The following is a 13684-nucleotide window of genomic DNA, read 5'->3' on the forward strand; positions in this document are numbered from 1 at the left end:
CGTCCCCCCGCTGGCGGTCCGGGGCGGGGGGGGGCTGCGGGGGTCGGGGCTCCCCGCCGGGCCGCTGCCGTCGGAAGGGGACCCCGCTGATGTCCGAGCCGCGCCGCCGCCGCCGCCCGCGCTTGGATGTGTGAGTACCGGCCCCGCCGCTCCCCGCGGGCAGCTCCGCGCCGGGGAAACCCCAGAGACCGGAGCGGGTGGCGGGCTCCCAAGGGCCCGGCGGGACCCTGCCCCGGCGGGACCCTGCCCCGGCGGCCGGAGCCCCCGCGGGCCGCCCCGGCCGCCCCAAACTCGGTGCCCGTGCGCGTCTCTGTGCGCGGTGGGGAGGCCCCCGCCCGCTTTGTTTGGTCCTGCCGGCAAAGCGACGGCGCTGGGTGCCCGGCCTCCGGACTCGGCCGTTTCCCGCTGTCCCTGGGTTAAAGCGGGAGGTGGGAGCTCCCTGGCAGGGAGGGTTGGGGGCGAAAGGCGAGGAGGTCGGCCTGGGGCCACGGGTGGGTTTGCTTTGGGCTTTTAAAACGCTGTCCCTACGCAATCAGTCCCACAGAGGAGGCAGGAGAGAGCACCGTCCTGTGGAAGGGGAAGAGCTACGGCCATCTCTCTAAGTCGAGGCAAATCTAACCCGCCGTAAGGTACCGTTTCCAGCACGGACGTGGGTGCGCATCTCCACGGCTGTTCTTTTTGGTACCGCTAAGAAAACGGGTGTATCAGCCACCCTCCGTGATGCAGGACAGCAGCTAGGCCGATGGTTTCCCCTGTTACACGAGGTGGCTCTTGCGCTACTCCAGCATTGTTTTAACGTGTGAACGCGTAGCCGAAACAGAGGCAGCTTTGTTTGCAGTTTACGATCGCTCCCGTGCACGCCTTTCCGTCGTGAATCACAGGCCCCTCGCATCGCTGGCATCTGTTATGACTGTAAGTGAAGGAATGAGATGCCTATATTCCAAAGCGATGAGTAGTAAAGTTTATGGAGACTAGGCATCCCTGCTGTAACCAGCTCAGGTCTGTTAGCTTGCTGTGATCAGAAGGGATTTTCTGGGAGAGGGATACGGTGGGATGGGGATGGGACTGGAATGGCTCAGCTGCAGGATGTCAAGAGCAGAGCGGGACCCCAGCCCTTGAACCCGCAGTCTGCTCCTCCGCTCACCTCCTGGCGCTCCTGTTGTCGGAGCGGCTTTGTTTCTGACGCTCGTTTCTCCTCCCAGCCGCTCCTCTGGAGCGCCGGCTCCGTCAGCCGAGGCGCTTGGTGTCGCCGTGGGATGGTGCTGTGCTGGTAAAACCTGGGCCCGCTGGAGCCAAAGTGGTAGCGAGGCAATGTTGACCTCTCTGGGAGTTGGGCTGAAGCTTTACCCGCTCCTCGTTGTCCCTTATTGGACTGGAAGTTCTTCAGGTGTAGATGCAGCTACTCCTTGTTTCTGTTCTTGAGCATCTTTGGTGTTTTGCAGAGCAAACCAGCACGTAGGGTGGGATTGCTGTCCGGGTCGGGTCTATTTGGAAGGACAGAGGAGCTCAGGTAGTATCACTTTCCCAGTTAACTGTGTCCAATGTGCTGTGTACTCCTAATCTCGAGACCACAGAGCTCTGCACGCCTCCTGTGCAGCTCATTCCCGGCTCTTTCTTTGCAGACCTAGTGACTTGCAGGCATTTAAGACCTGATTTTCAGCAGGTCCGGGTTTCCACACTCCTACTGATAGAGGTGTCTATATTGCCTCAACCTGAGCATTCAAAATCATTGATAAGTTAGAAAAGGCAGGCCTTTTATTTTTTTACTTTACTTTCATTTTTTACAGTCTTTCTGGCTGTAAAATGGGGATAAAACATTTCGCTTCCTACTTTTGCAGAGTATGTTTCCATTTTGCTTGTAAGAAGATAAATTCTTTTAAAAACTTCTTGCGATGTACAGGTTAGCACCTTGCTGAATTACTCTTTTTACAGAGACGCTAATGGCATCCTGCAGTAGCTAAAGAAATAAAGCGTATTCTCATCTTAGAGGCCCGCCTATATTAGCGATATTTGTGCTGATGTAACCTTGCCAATAGAGTTATGTATTAGTCAAAAGCAGACAGGCCTAATCGCTTTTTTGTCTATGCTTTCTTCAGACACTGCTTTTTGGTCTGAAATTTTAGAGAGAGAATCAAATTATGTATTTAGTATTTGAGGGGAAAAAAACCACACCTTTCTGCTGTTTTTAGAATTGAGCAGCACTGAACGCAAATCTTTGAAAATGTCTGTATTACAAATTGACTTGGGCAACTCAAGTCTGGATATCATAAAACTAACATTTTTTTTTCTTCTGCAGGCATCAAATCTGGATGTTTGAGAATACAACAAGAGCATATATGCTAGAAATGTTTGTTAAGGTGGCTTCCAATTTCCATGAGCATTCAGTTCAGAAGCCAGTCGGGCCTCTCAGTACGACTCTGTAGAGTTACAGCTCCTAAAGATGGATATGGTGCAAAGCAACAAGATAGTACTGATTCTGAGACCGCCCTACTCCTCAATCTCAGTGCTTTCCCTGTGCCTCAGTATCATGAAATCCTGGAAAAAAAAGTTTTCTTCTGGCAGTTACAAGCATGTGGTTCAGTTTTAGTTTATGGATGTGAAACTCCCAAGTTGGAGGGGTTGGATTCGTACTCTGGATTTAAAGAAGAGATATTTTGTCAATACAAAGACGTATGTGCTTTTTAGCACTGGTGAAAATCAATCAGGGATTTCGCTGAATTTGTTTACTATTAGAACATTTGGTCTTAAAAATATTACCGATTTCTGACCATTCTTTTGTTTGTCCATTCTGAAATGTTACGTCCTGGCACATTCATGGACTGAGAAATACAGAGAAAGGTTGAATTTGGCTTGCAGAATCTACTTAGATTCTTGGGATCTTTAGACTTTAGTATTTATTACTTGATCTGTTGTACTTAATTGTGCAGTATGATATTCTGTTACACATATTTTCCTTTTTGAGGTCCAATTTTTGTTGTCCTTGCACTGCCATTCAATTGGAGAACTGATACAGTTTGATGACAGTACCACAGTGCTAGCTTATGCACAAAAAAACATAAGGAAGATACGAAATTATGGCAGCTGACCTTCCTCTTCTTTCGGTGATCCCTTCCCTCTGCCATCTCCTTAATCCGCTCTCTGGCTACAGAGTTCGGGCTGTCGCGGTAATGGACGGTGCCATGGAGTTAGCTCTCTCCTTTTTTCACCTTGCAGCAGGTCTCCTGTGCTGATGGTTGCTTTAGTCCATTTATTTCTAACTGTACCACAGTCAGATAAGCGATACAGCTTTTAACAGGTGGATTTTTACAATCAGAGGTAAATCTCTAGTAGCTCATGAGCTATCACAAACTCGCCTGAAAGATTTCCTGCCATTCTTCGTGGGGTGTAGTCACTGGAGAGTCATTTCCAACCTTTTTTTTTGACTTTTTGGGCTGAACGTGTTGCAAGCGGAAAATGAGACTTCTGGTGGGAAGTGAGTATTATGCAAGCTTGTCAGAGAAGTCGTGCTGGCTAACGTGGTGCAGCGGCATCCACGTATGCTGGGGGGTTTGAAATGGTTGGTTTAAAGCAAAATTGTTAGTAGACATCTGTGGCCCAGAAATATTTATAAGGGAGCACGTATGCAGATTCAGACAGCTAAATTATTCTTGGTATAATTAATTATACCAGGAATTAATGTATCCTATTGCATTTTCCCAATCTGCTAGATTTGTTGTTCTGTAAATGGTTGTACGAGGTTCTGAGTGTCGCCTACCAGAGTAATGGAAGTTGAATCGAAAACCCTTACTGTTTTGCAGGGAACTTGTATATTACTTGTACCTGTTATTTAAGAGGCAAGTAGAGGGGAGTTGATGTATTCTTATATGTGTTTTATATTTTAATGCAGATTTATGATTTATGCAAATTACAATTTATTTAGAATTCCCTGCAATAATTTTGCTTTTTCACAGTGTCAGGGATATGCAAATCGTTGTTGCACTGATACTTTCCGATATGAATCCCAGTGCGGTGACATGGGGTAAGGCTCAAGGCAGTGTTTTTCCCTTGTGTTTTACTCCATGACTTCAAACTCGTTGCTGCAGATGGCAGATGCCTGCCTTATTTTTAGCTATGCAAGGACAAAATAGAAAAATCCTAGTGACTCCCCATGATTTGTCATCATGGCTGATCTCCATTAAATTAAACACAGGGATTGGCAGAGGAGCAAAAACAGCAGGAAAGCTGCTTCTGTTTGTTTTAAAAAAAGCTTGTCTAAAGCACTAAAATAATACTGTAAAAAATATTCACTGCTACATACAGAGACCCCTGGGAGGAGAAATACTTGCCGAACAGTTTATCCGGTTTGTGATAAGGAAATTGAGGTCTAAATCAGTAAAACAACTTCCCTGGAAGGCAGTTGAAGAGGAGAGATTAAAAAGCAAAAGAGTTCCTGGCTTGCGCTCCTGTATTCAGGCCATTAGACCATGTGTATGTGTTCAGGGTTGGGAGGAGAATGCGTATTTTGGTGGCTTGCTTAGCTGAAAATTATAAGATGGGCTCTTAAGGCAAGAGCATCTTTTCTTTTTTATTTTTTTTTTTCTTTTCCTCTCTCTCAGTAGTGATCTGTTTTGCCGTGCATTTGCCCTGATAAGTTGGAAAAGAAAATCTCAGGGGCCATAGCCAAATTTCCCCTCCTTTCCCAGCCGCTGTGCATTGCACGATGTAACGGAGGGCGATGGGTGGCTGCGTTTCAGCGGTGCCGTGCCTGCGCACGGTGTTTACTGAAGAGCTTTGGTGCAAGATGTGCTTAGGAGCGCGTGTTGATAAACTGTATTAACGGCCAGCTTTGATAGCTTTGCCCATGTTAATACATCGTCCTTGTGATTTAGCGTTACTCCCCGACCAGTGTCCCTTTCTAAAGTGAACTTGTGTTCCTGTCCGTAACAGGCACGTGGAGTTGGAGCTTAAAACTTTTGTGGGGTTGCGTATCCAAATCCTGTTTTGGATCTGAAGTTGAAACTCTCCCGAGCTTTCAGACGACAGCGCAGGTTGTATTTGAGAACTGAGCTCAGTGATTCCTGCCAGCATTTTGGTTTGACCCTCTTCCTCTGGATGAGGCTGGACTTGCTGTCCCTTTCCCCACACGAGTTAGAAGCATGGGAACTGCAGGACCAAAATAGACCATGACCCAACTGGTCAGGCCTGCATTTCCCTCCGCTGCTGGAAAAGCTCAGCTTTGCAACTCCGTCTTGTTCTCACACAAGAACAAACCAACGCTTTCTTTATTCCTCAATCCAGTATTTGGCTGTGAGCGTTGCTGTATACATCAGAAGAAGCCAAAGAAAATGTTAATGCCTTGCTAACTGTGTGATAGCGTTGTCTTGGTGAGAAGGGCGTGATTGGCCACTTGTAGCTGATGAGCCCCGAGGACCTTGCGTTGTGGTTTTTTTTTTTTTTTTTGCTTTTTTTGTAACATAATTTCACTTGTTTTCATTCATAAAATTATTCTAGTCATTCATTAAACTCTTACTAAGCTGTTTGCTTTGACCTCCTGCAGCAGTTAGTTGCACAAGGTAATTATACGGTTATGAGGTATTACTTTTATTACTCTAGGAATCGCGGCTTTGTTCTTGTACTCGCCAGAGGTTCATTAAAAGCACTCGGCGTGTGTATCTTCTTTTCCTCCAATTCACAAAGACTTGAACTCATCTGTGTTCTGAAGAGGACCGTATCTCCTGCATACCTCTGGAAGTCTCTTCCTTGCACCCCCTGAAGTAAGGTCTTTGAGGGGATTTTTCAGGAATGTATAGGATTTGGGTTGGAAATCCCTCTCCGCTTTTAAAAATTGCTTTTTTCAGTCTCTTGGATAATTTTCTTGGTCTAGAGTACTAAGAACTTACATCTGTGTTCCGTCCTTAAAGAGCACGGCTGCAAAAGGAGCTGAACTGAGCTTACTGCACGTCGACCTGGAGAGGCTTTTCCTGGAGAGCTTCTCTTTCCTGCTCCCATTTTTGTCGGTGGGTATTTGAAGTTCTGTGGCGGCTACAAACGGCAAGCGCTACCTTGCCTTTGTCTTCAGCTAGAACTTCTATCTTCCCCGCTTATCTATCTGCTCAGCTCTAGCCCTCCTCGCTGAAAATGCCCGAAATGAATCATACGGTATATATGCCGTTTGTGAAATCTTGCCTTTTTCTTGCTACTTTCACCCTTCGGTTTTGGCGCGTGTGTAGAGGACTGAGAAATGGAACCCCTTCAGCCGGAGTTGTGCTCTATCAGCCTACGCTGACTTGGTCTTGCTGGGTTGGTTTTGTTATTACAGAGGAGGTTCTTGGTTCTTAGTCACCGAGCAAAAATTAGTCTTGCTGGTGCATCACCTGACGGCGGTGATTCACCGCCCGGCTCTCGGCCTCCTCGCCCGACCCTGGGCCGCGCTTCGGGGGGGTTTCTATCTCTCTCCGCGCCAAATCTGCTTCTTAGTCCCTCGCTCTGTACGGCGTGAGGACTTGGAAAATGTGCTGACTTGGGAGACCTCCCTCCTAACCAGTTTTGCCTCCCAGCCCAGGGCCAGGGCTGAGCTCCGGGCCAGGCAGCGGCTGTGGGCCTTTGGAGCCAGCCCGAGTTGAAAGGTTGTGTTGACTTAGCGCTGGGGGAGCTCTGTGCAAGCCAAATATTTAGCTTTCCAGCTGATAACCTGTGGTTGTTTCCTCCCTCGCAACAGCCACATGCTTTTTTTTTTTTTTTAATTCCCAAACCAAGTTAGAGCTTCCACCCAAGTTTCGCAGCGTCTCGGCTTTCGGCATGGCAGATGTGAGGGGGCTGGCGGGGTGGGCTCCCGACCCAGGCACGGGTGCAGCCATCGCTGCTCCTAGGCTCGCTTCTCGATATTTTTGGCACTGTGTTGCGTGAATCGGTTACCAGCTTTGCGTCTCAAGTTTTTCCAGCCGGCAAAATGTTTTTATTTAAATAAATAAACAAAAGGCTCACACTAAAAGGAAGTAAAAATGAGCCACAGTAACTAGGACTCGCAGCAGTTCAAAAGAAACCTTGGCTATAAGGTGGATTTGCTGATAATTTGCAGAGACATTAGGCTTGCTGGACAAATGCAAGTTTGGGATTAGGTTGACCAGCTACAGTGACTTGAAGTGAGGACGTTAGTAACGAAGAGACCTTTTTACATTGCTTGTTTCAATTTCTGAGACTGACGGGGGAGGGAGGAAGAGGAGAAAGAGCTGCTTGTCTCCCAGCTGAAAGTCACAACTGTTAGAGTATATATTTAATCCCAAAGGTTAGAGAATCCTACCCTATTTTCCTCCTCCCATCCTTCTAGAAATGGTTTCACCAGGGGCTAGTAAGTGTCTTTTGCAGCCTTGCAAACAAGGTTTTATAAATAAGCCACCCGTCAGGGACACAGTGAGTCGTTGTCACCTGTGGCGTTGCTAATAGGCATTGCTCATTAGCATCCCCAGAAGCTGTACCGGTGCTGGCTGTGCTGGTCAGTGGCAGCCCTGGGGACGGAGCCTTTCCAGGCCCGAGTGAACCAGCAAGGTCTTCAGTGGTCCCTTGCCCTTGTAGTCTGGGAACTCGCATCTCGGAGCTTATCCAGACGGTCCGGTTCCAGGATATATGTTCCTTTTTGAAGGAAGATGACCTGGAAGCCAGTGCTCCTGACAGCAGGGGGACCGGCGGCTGCTGTAGCTGGGGGAGGAATTGGCAGATCCCTGGGTGCAGGAGTGCTCTGGAGATGGGCAGTGCCGCTTGCTGTGGCACTGGATGGCTGCTTCTTGCACTGCTGCTTGTACTTTCCCCGCGCCCTTCCCAGTTATCCTTTTATCCCGCGCTTGCCGCTAGCTGTGGTTCAGGGTATTACCGCTAGCACCCGGAGGAGCTGGGAACGTCAGCGGTGTTTTGTAGTTCCCCCTGCTTCGTGTCAGTGGTCTGCGGCCGTGTCGCGGGGGTGGCCTGCTGCGTTGCCCCACGAGGGAGCGCCGCGCAGATGGCAGGTGTGTTTCCGTGCCTGCGTTGCCATAAAGCACGGGCACCCCGAATGGAAAGTCTTGCTAGCAACCCAGACAACACTCGGAGCTTCTGTGTTGCTGAGGAGGAGGAGGAGGAGGCAGGCAGATCTCCCTCGCTAACGGCCAGCGAGGCAAGGTGTTGCTTCATCCCACGTGCTCGCTCGGCAGGAAGAAGGCGGCTTTGATCAAGACGGAGGGTTGCAGCGAGAGACCTGTGGTCTCCTCAGGCCACGTTGCTGTAAGTGAGGATGGCCACATTTCCCCTTCTGCTCTTGAAAGTATCTGGTTGCAGGACTTGTGGAGCCAAGGAGAGCCTCTTGGGTGTTTTCCAAGCTCTGAGAGTTCTCACGCCTCGGCGCAGCGAGCTTCCCGGGAGGATTGGAGGCTTGGAGTTTTCTCCAATTAAAAAACGTTAATGCCATCAAAATAACTGGCTGAGCATTGTGGCATTTCCAGCAAAGAGATGGGGAACCAGGCAGGCTTTTCGTTCTGATGAGTCACTGACTCTCTCCTGATTTGCCTCTCGTAAGAGCTGTTTTGGGCAGCTGCTGATGCGGGAACATGATGCTGAGCGATGGTCCCTGGGGAGCAGGACGGGGCCGCGTGCTGCTTCACCTCTGAACTGGTGGATAGTTCGTCTGCTTAGCTTTTCATCAGTAAAGCCTTGCTGGCAGCTGTGGTTCTTGATCCTGCCTCATCAGGATAGCGGGGGAGCTGATGCGGAGGAGGAGCGTTGGTGCAGAGAAACAAAATGCCCAAGTGATTTCTGTAGCCCTAAAAGCATGAATGGGAAATCAGAGGGTCTGATGCCTCACGTTTCTGGATCTTCTTATAACCATGTCACAGCTGAAGGTTTCGTCTCCGTCCCAAAGAAAGAGCGCAGTCCCTCTCCAGGACCCAAGAGCCGTCCGTACCCATATTCGTTCCCTGTGCGTGGACAGGACCGCTGTCCGCTCTTCTGTAGCTGGTCCCCAGATCCTTCTTGTGCGTTTTCATGGTGCCCACATCTGCCTGAGAGAGGAGATCTTGGAAGCCAGGCCGTTTCTGTTCTGGGGATGTTGAGGATGAAGGGACTACAAGTATGCGACTTACTTTTGAGGGAAATTATAGGTGAACTGGGAAGAACAACGTGGAATCACATTAATGGACTAGAGTGTCTAAGGAAAAGCTTTTATCTTCCATTACTCACGTTTCGTGCCTGTGACTCTATATAAAATAAGATTGCTGGTGGGGTGGGGACTCTGCAAACAGAGAGAGGAGCCTGGTAGACTCCCAGCTCGCTCTGCGGGCTCTTTATTAATACTTAACATGACTTGGATGCACACAGGAATCTTATCTGTTGGAGTAAAGGGTCATGGATGCTGTCTTTTTTTCTTGTTAGCATATTTTTCACAGTAGAATCACGCCTTTGTTTATTAATTGAAAACTATAAAAAAGCTTTTTCCCGTGTCTCTCTCCTCAAAAAGGAGGGCAGTTGATTGGTTCAAGGCCAAAAAAAGCAGACTTAGAGTCAAGCTGATCTGTAATCTCGCTGCTTTGTTTAACTTTATCTGGGGAGCTTCAAGTTTTGCGTGGCTAGTTTTACAAAACAAAAGCAAACAAAAAAAAAGAATGGTTCTTAGGCAGATTTTGCTCTAACAGACACCTACCTAATTTGATCCGACTCCAGTGAAGTCAAGTTATTTAAAGCTTGGCTTGAGGACCTGCCCAGTCTATATGTTCATGGATCACTGTGAAAGGGCTTATTCAAGTGCATTTAAAATAGGGTGCGCTGACGTTGAGGAGGGCTCCTTTCCCCAGGCGTTCTTTTTTACTGGTAGCAACCTGCCTTTTACTGGTTTGCAAAACCAGAGGGTGAAAGTGCGATTACTCAGTGTCCGAGTGTCTATACCGGCGAGCGTGCGAAGCATACTAATGGGATAATACTAATGAGAGCTGTTAAATTATTTACATGAATTATTGAATGTGGCATAAAATGCCTTCCACTGTTAATACCCCTAATTAGACCACCAACATATTGCATCCATTATCATAAATATCCTGTAGGTTGAATCAGACCAATTGTTTTAGCTTCCGCAGTCCCTGTAATAGTTTAATTTGGCTTAAAATGGCTTTCAAAGTTGCTCGGTTAGAGGTTTTTCTCATTGTTTTTCTTCATCTTAGCTGCTTATATAAAGTGTCTGGATGCCCTCAGTGAATTCTGCACTGTTGCTGCCCCTGCTCATCTTGTGCATGCAGGAGGACTTTCTTCTGCTCGTATTTAATTCCTGAAATACAAATATTCCCAAAGAAAACTCCAGAACATTCTAGAGAAAGTTCTCTGAAAGCTTTAGAGTCTTGACAAGGAAGGTAGGCTTCAGTTCTCCTGTTGTGTTGTTGTTGGAATTACAGTGAGAGTTTTGAAGTCTGCCAAAACACATTATGTTCCTCCAAACCCAAATTGTCCAATGTTTGCCCTCTCCTTTCATGCAATTTCACAACTCCTTTTTTTTTTTTTTTTTCTTCCTTCCCCTCCTTCAGGATCTCTGGTTTACTACTTTTTTTTTTTTTTTTTGCAAGTGACCTTCATGTGGAAAGAGTTCGCCTTTTGAAATGTCTTGATATTTTGTTGAAATTTTGCGAATCGGTTATTGGAGTAGAGACGAGGGATGGGAAATTTTAATACAAAGGATGGTTCTTTGAGGGAGTATTTTAGGCTAGGTCTCCCGCACACCATGTTCGTGGTGACAGTGGGGTGACTCATTGAGCAAACTTCCTGGCATTTCTGCCAGCTGTGATTTCTCAGGATTTTAAAGGAGGTGATAACTGAATTATAAATAGATGATAGGTTCCATCTGTAAATTTTGTAGCTAGATCCAGAGTTTCCCAGAAGGTGGGGGTGCTTTTTTGGACCCTGGGTTGCTTCTGGCTGTGATATTTTGCCAAAAGGGCGGCCGAGGAGTCCTCAGACACGCAGACGCACCGGAGTCCTTGCAGCGAGATGCTCGCTCGGTGTCTTGATTCTGTACAGCACGCGCGCTTGGAACGACTGCCAGATTCGCGCTCCCATTCAGCCCCTGACTCTCTCATGTCTGCTAGCCCTCAGAACCTTACCTGACTGCCGAAATCCTTGCAGTGTCATCCGGGAGACCAATGAAATAAAAGCAAAAAGCCTATGGGAAGGGATAAAGCCTGTGCCAGAGAATCCACCTTTGTTACTGATATTCTGAGTTGCCCAGCCTCTCTCATGCTAGTTCGTTTTAAGGAACTGATTGATTTAAATGTGTCATTTAAAAAAAAAAAATCAATATTTACAGGCTTACTTTTTAAATTGTTTCGTTTTGAGGGCTGGGATATGTGATTACCGATACGTGCGTTTGAAGTACATGCATACATGTGCGTTTTGCAGCACTGCTCTGCTAACTAGAACCATTTTTAAATGGACCTCCTACCATCGCGTCAGTCACAGAATCATCATCACCGAATCATAGAATACCAGGTTGGAAGGGACCTCGAGGATCACCCGGTCCAACCTTTCTAGCACAGTCTAGACGAGATGGCCCAGCACCCTGTCCAGCTGAGTCTTAAACGTGTTCAGCGTAGCAGAGTCAACCACTTCCCTGGGGAGATTATTCCAATGATTGACTGTTCTCATTGTGAAAAATTTACCTCTCGTGTCCAATCGGAATCTCCCTGGGAGTAACTTGTATCCGTTACCCCTTGTCCTCACCATGGGACTCCTTGTAAAAAGGGAGTCTCCATCTCCTTTGTAGCTCCCCTTTAAGCACTGGTACATGGTGATCACCTCTAAGCCTCCTTTTCTCAAGGCTGAACGAACCCAGCGCTCTCAGCCTGTCCTCATACAGCAGGCTGCCCAGACCCTTGATCATCTTGGTGGCCCTTCTCTGGACCCCCTCCAGCCTGTCCACATCTTTTTTGTATAACGGGGACCAGAACTGTACGCAGTATTCCAGGTGTGGCCTGACAAGCGCCGAGTAGAGAGGGATAATGACTTCTTTATCTCTGCTGGTGATGCCCTTGTTGATGCAACCCAGCCTCCTGTTGGCCTTCTTGGCCGCAGCAGCACCCTGTTCACTCATGTTGAGCTTCCTGTCCACCAGGACCCCCAGGTCCCTTTCCACGGAGCTGCTCTCCAGCCAGGTGGATCCCAGTCTGAGCTGCACTCCTGGATTATGTTTTCCCAGGTGCAAGACCTTACTCTTGTCCTTGTTAAACTTCACGAGGTTCTTGTTAGCCCACTCTTCCAGCCTATCCAGATCTTCCTGCAGGGTGGCTCTCCTTTCCAGAGTGTCTACTCCCCCACTCAATTTGGTGTCATCTGTGAACTTCATCAGGCTACACTTGATCCCGTTATCCAGATCGCTTATGAAGATACTGAATAGCGTTGGGCCCAATATTGATCCCTGGGGGACCCCACTTGTGACGGGTTGCCAGTTTGAAAAAGAGCGATTCACCACCACCCTTTGGGTGCGGCCCGCCAGCCAATTCCTCACCCACTGCACAGACCACTTGTCCAGGCCATAACGCATCGGTTTCTCCAGGAGGAGGCTGTGGGGAACCGTCGGCCTTGCTTAGCACAGAAGGGAGCTGAACCCTGCAGTTAACTTCATGGAGCCCATGGACATTTGTCTGTTCAGAGCTCTGGCAGAGGGGGTCCAAATTACCTACCAGCATCAGGGCCTGTCAAGTGATGCGGTGGGTGGTTAAAAAGACCTGCAAAGCTCTAGTAGCTCCTTGTACTAGAACAGGGAGAGGGCTCTTCCCAGGCTGGCGTTTGAAGCGAGGCAGGCAGCGGTACGGTCCCCAGCACTGGAGATGCGTGGTGGTGCTTTCCAGCCGACGGGAAGTGGTCGCAGTCGCTGATGGCTAATTTAAGCAGCTGCTTTTTAAAGACGCACTGTCAGTAGCATCCGTTCTGTGTATGCAAGCAGAGGCTGCTCTGGTGCGGTTGAAATGGCACAGCGTTTTAGGGTGGTGATGGCTCTCCACGGAGAGTGGTTTCCTTTTGCATGAAGTCACTTGGCTGGGGTGTGAATTAGCTGACCAGCAGTTTGCAGCTTAAGTGATGTTTCTGCCTCCTTTGCAGACCTGGGAAGGCTTCGGGATTGTTGTCTGGGTCTCAGGGCACAGCCTGCTGGAGGCACTGGAAGTGGACTGGTTCCTGGTCATGCCCGGTGGAAGGAGGGGACCCAGCCGGCAGCAGCTAAGCCGTTCAGCTTTGCCTTCTCTCCAGACGCTGGTTGGCGGGAGCTGCGGAAACGGTACCGGTTTGAGAAACAGGTGAGGACAAAGGTAGGGTTGTTGAGACACCTGCGGCTAGGATAGCTGTAAAAGCTAAGAGCCTTGATCCACTCTGACCTCTGCGCGGGAATGCGGCTTCGTGGTTACAGTGAGGAGCTGGGAGCTGGGGACTTCGAGCCCTCTGCTGTGGCATTAGGAGATGGCCCATCCGAGAGGGAACGTGCCCTGCATGACAAACCTCTTCCAGCTTCTCTTCTCAGCTCTGCTGTGGCACGTGCTTCCCTCTGCGGCCCCTCTCTTGACTTCATGCATTAAAATCGGCCCCGTGGGGAGGATTGTGGAAGTGGTCTCAGCCACCCTTCACCGTGGTCACAACGGCTGGGGTGGAAATCACACAGTGCTCCGTTTGTCTTTCCCTGCAGCAGGTCCCAGAGCAGTGAGTCCTAGCA

The 13684-nt window shown here is 48.7% G+C and overlaps 1 protein-coding gene across 4 annotated transcripts in view; it reads left to right on the forward strand.

Annotated features, from left to right (window-relative positions):
* Positions 1 to 13684, forward strand: part of TMEM39A (transmembrane protein 39A) — a 21673-nt gene continuing 7989 nt past the window's right edge. For 2 of the 4 annotated variants that reach the window (XM_082304529.1, XM_082304531.1), the window contains exon 1: positions 12166 to 13274. In XM_082304529.1, coding sequence (XP_082160655.1) covers positions 13060 to 13274 — 215 coding nt within the window. In that variant the 5' untranslated portion in view covers positions 12166 to 13059. Of the gene's footprint in view, positions 131 to 5865; positions 5997 to 12165; positions 13275 to 13684 lie in introns of those variants that run through there. The other 2 variants (XM_082304530.1, XM_082304532.1) reach the window with 2 other exon arrangements.

This window comes from Platalea leucorodia (assembly GCF_965183815.1).
Source record: "Platalea leucorodia genome assembly, chromosome: 2".
Classification (NCBI taxonomy): Eukaryota; Metazoa; Chordata; class Aves; order Pelecaniformes; family Threskiornithidae; genus Platalea; species Platalea leucorodia.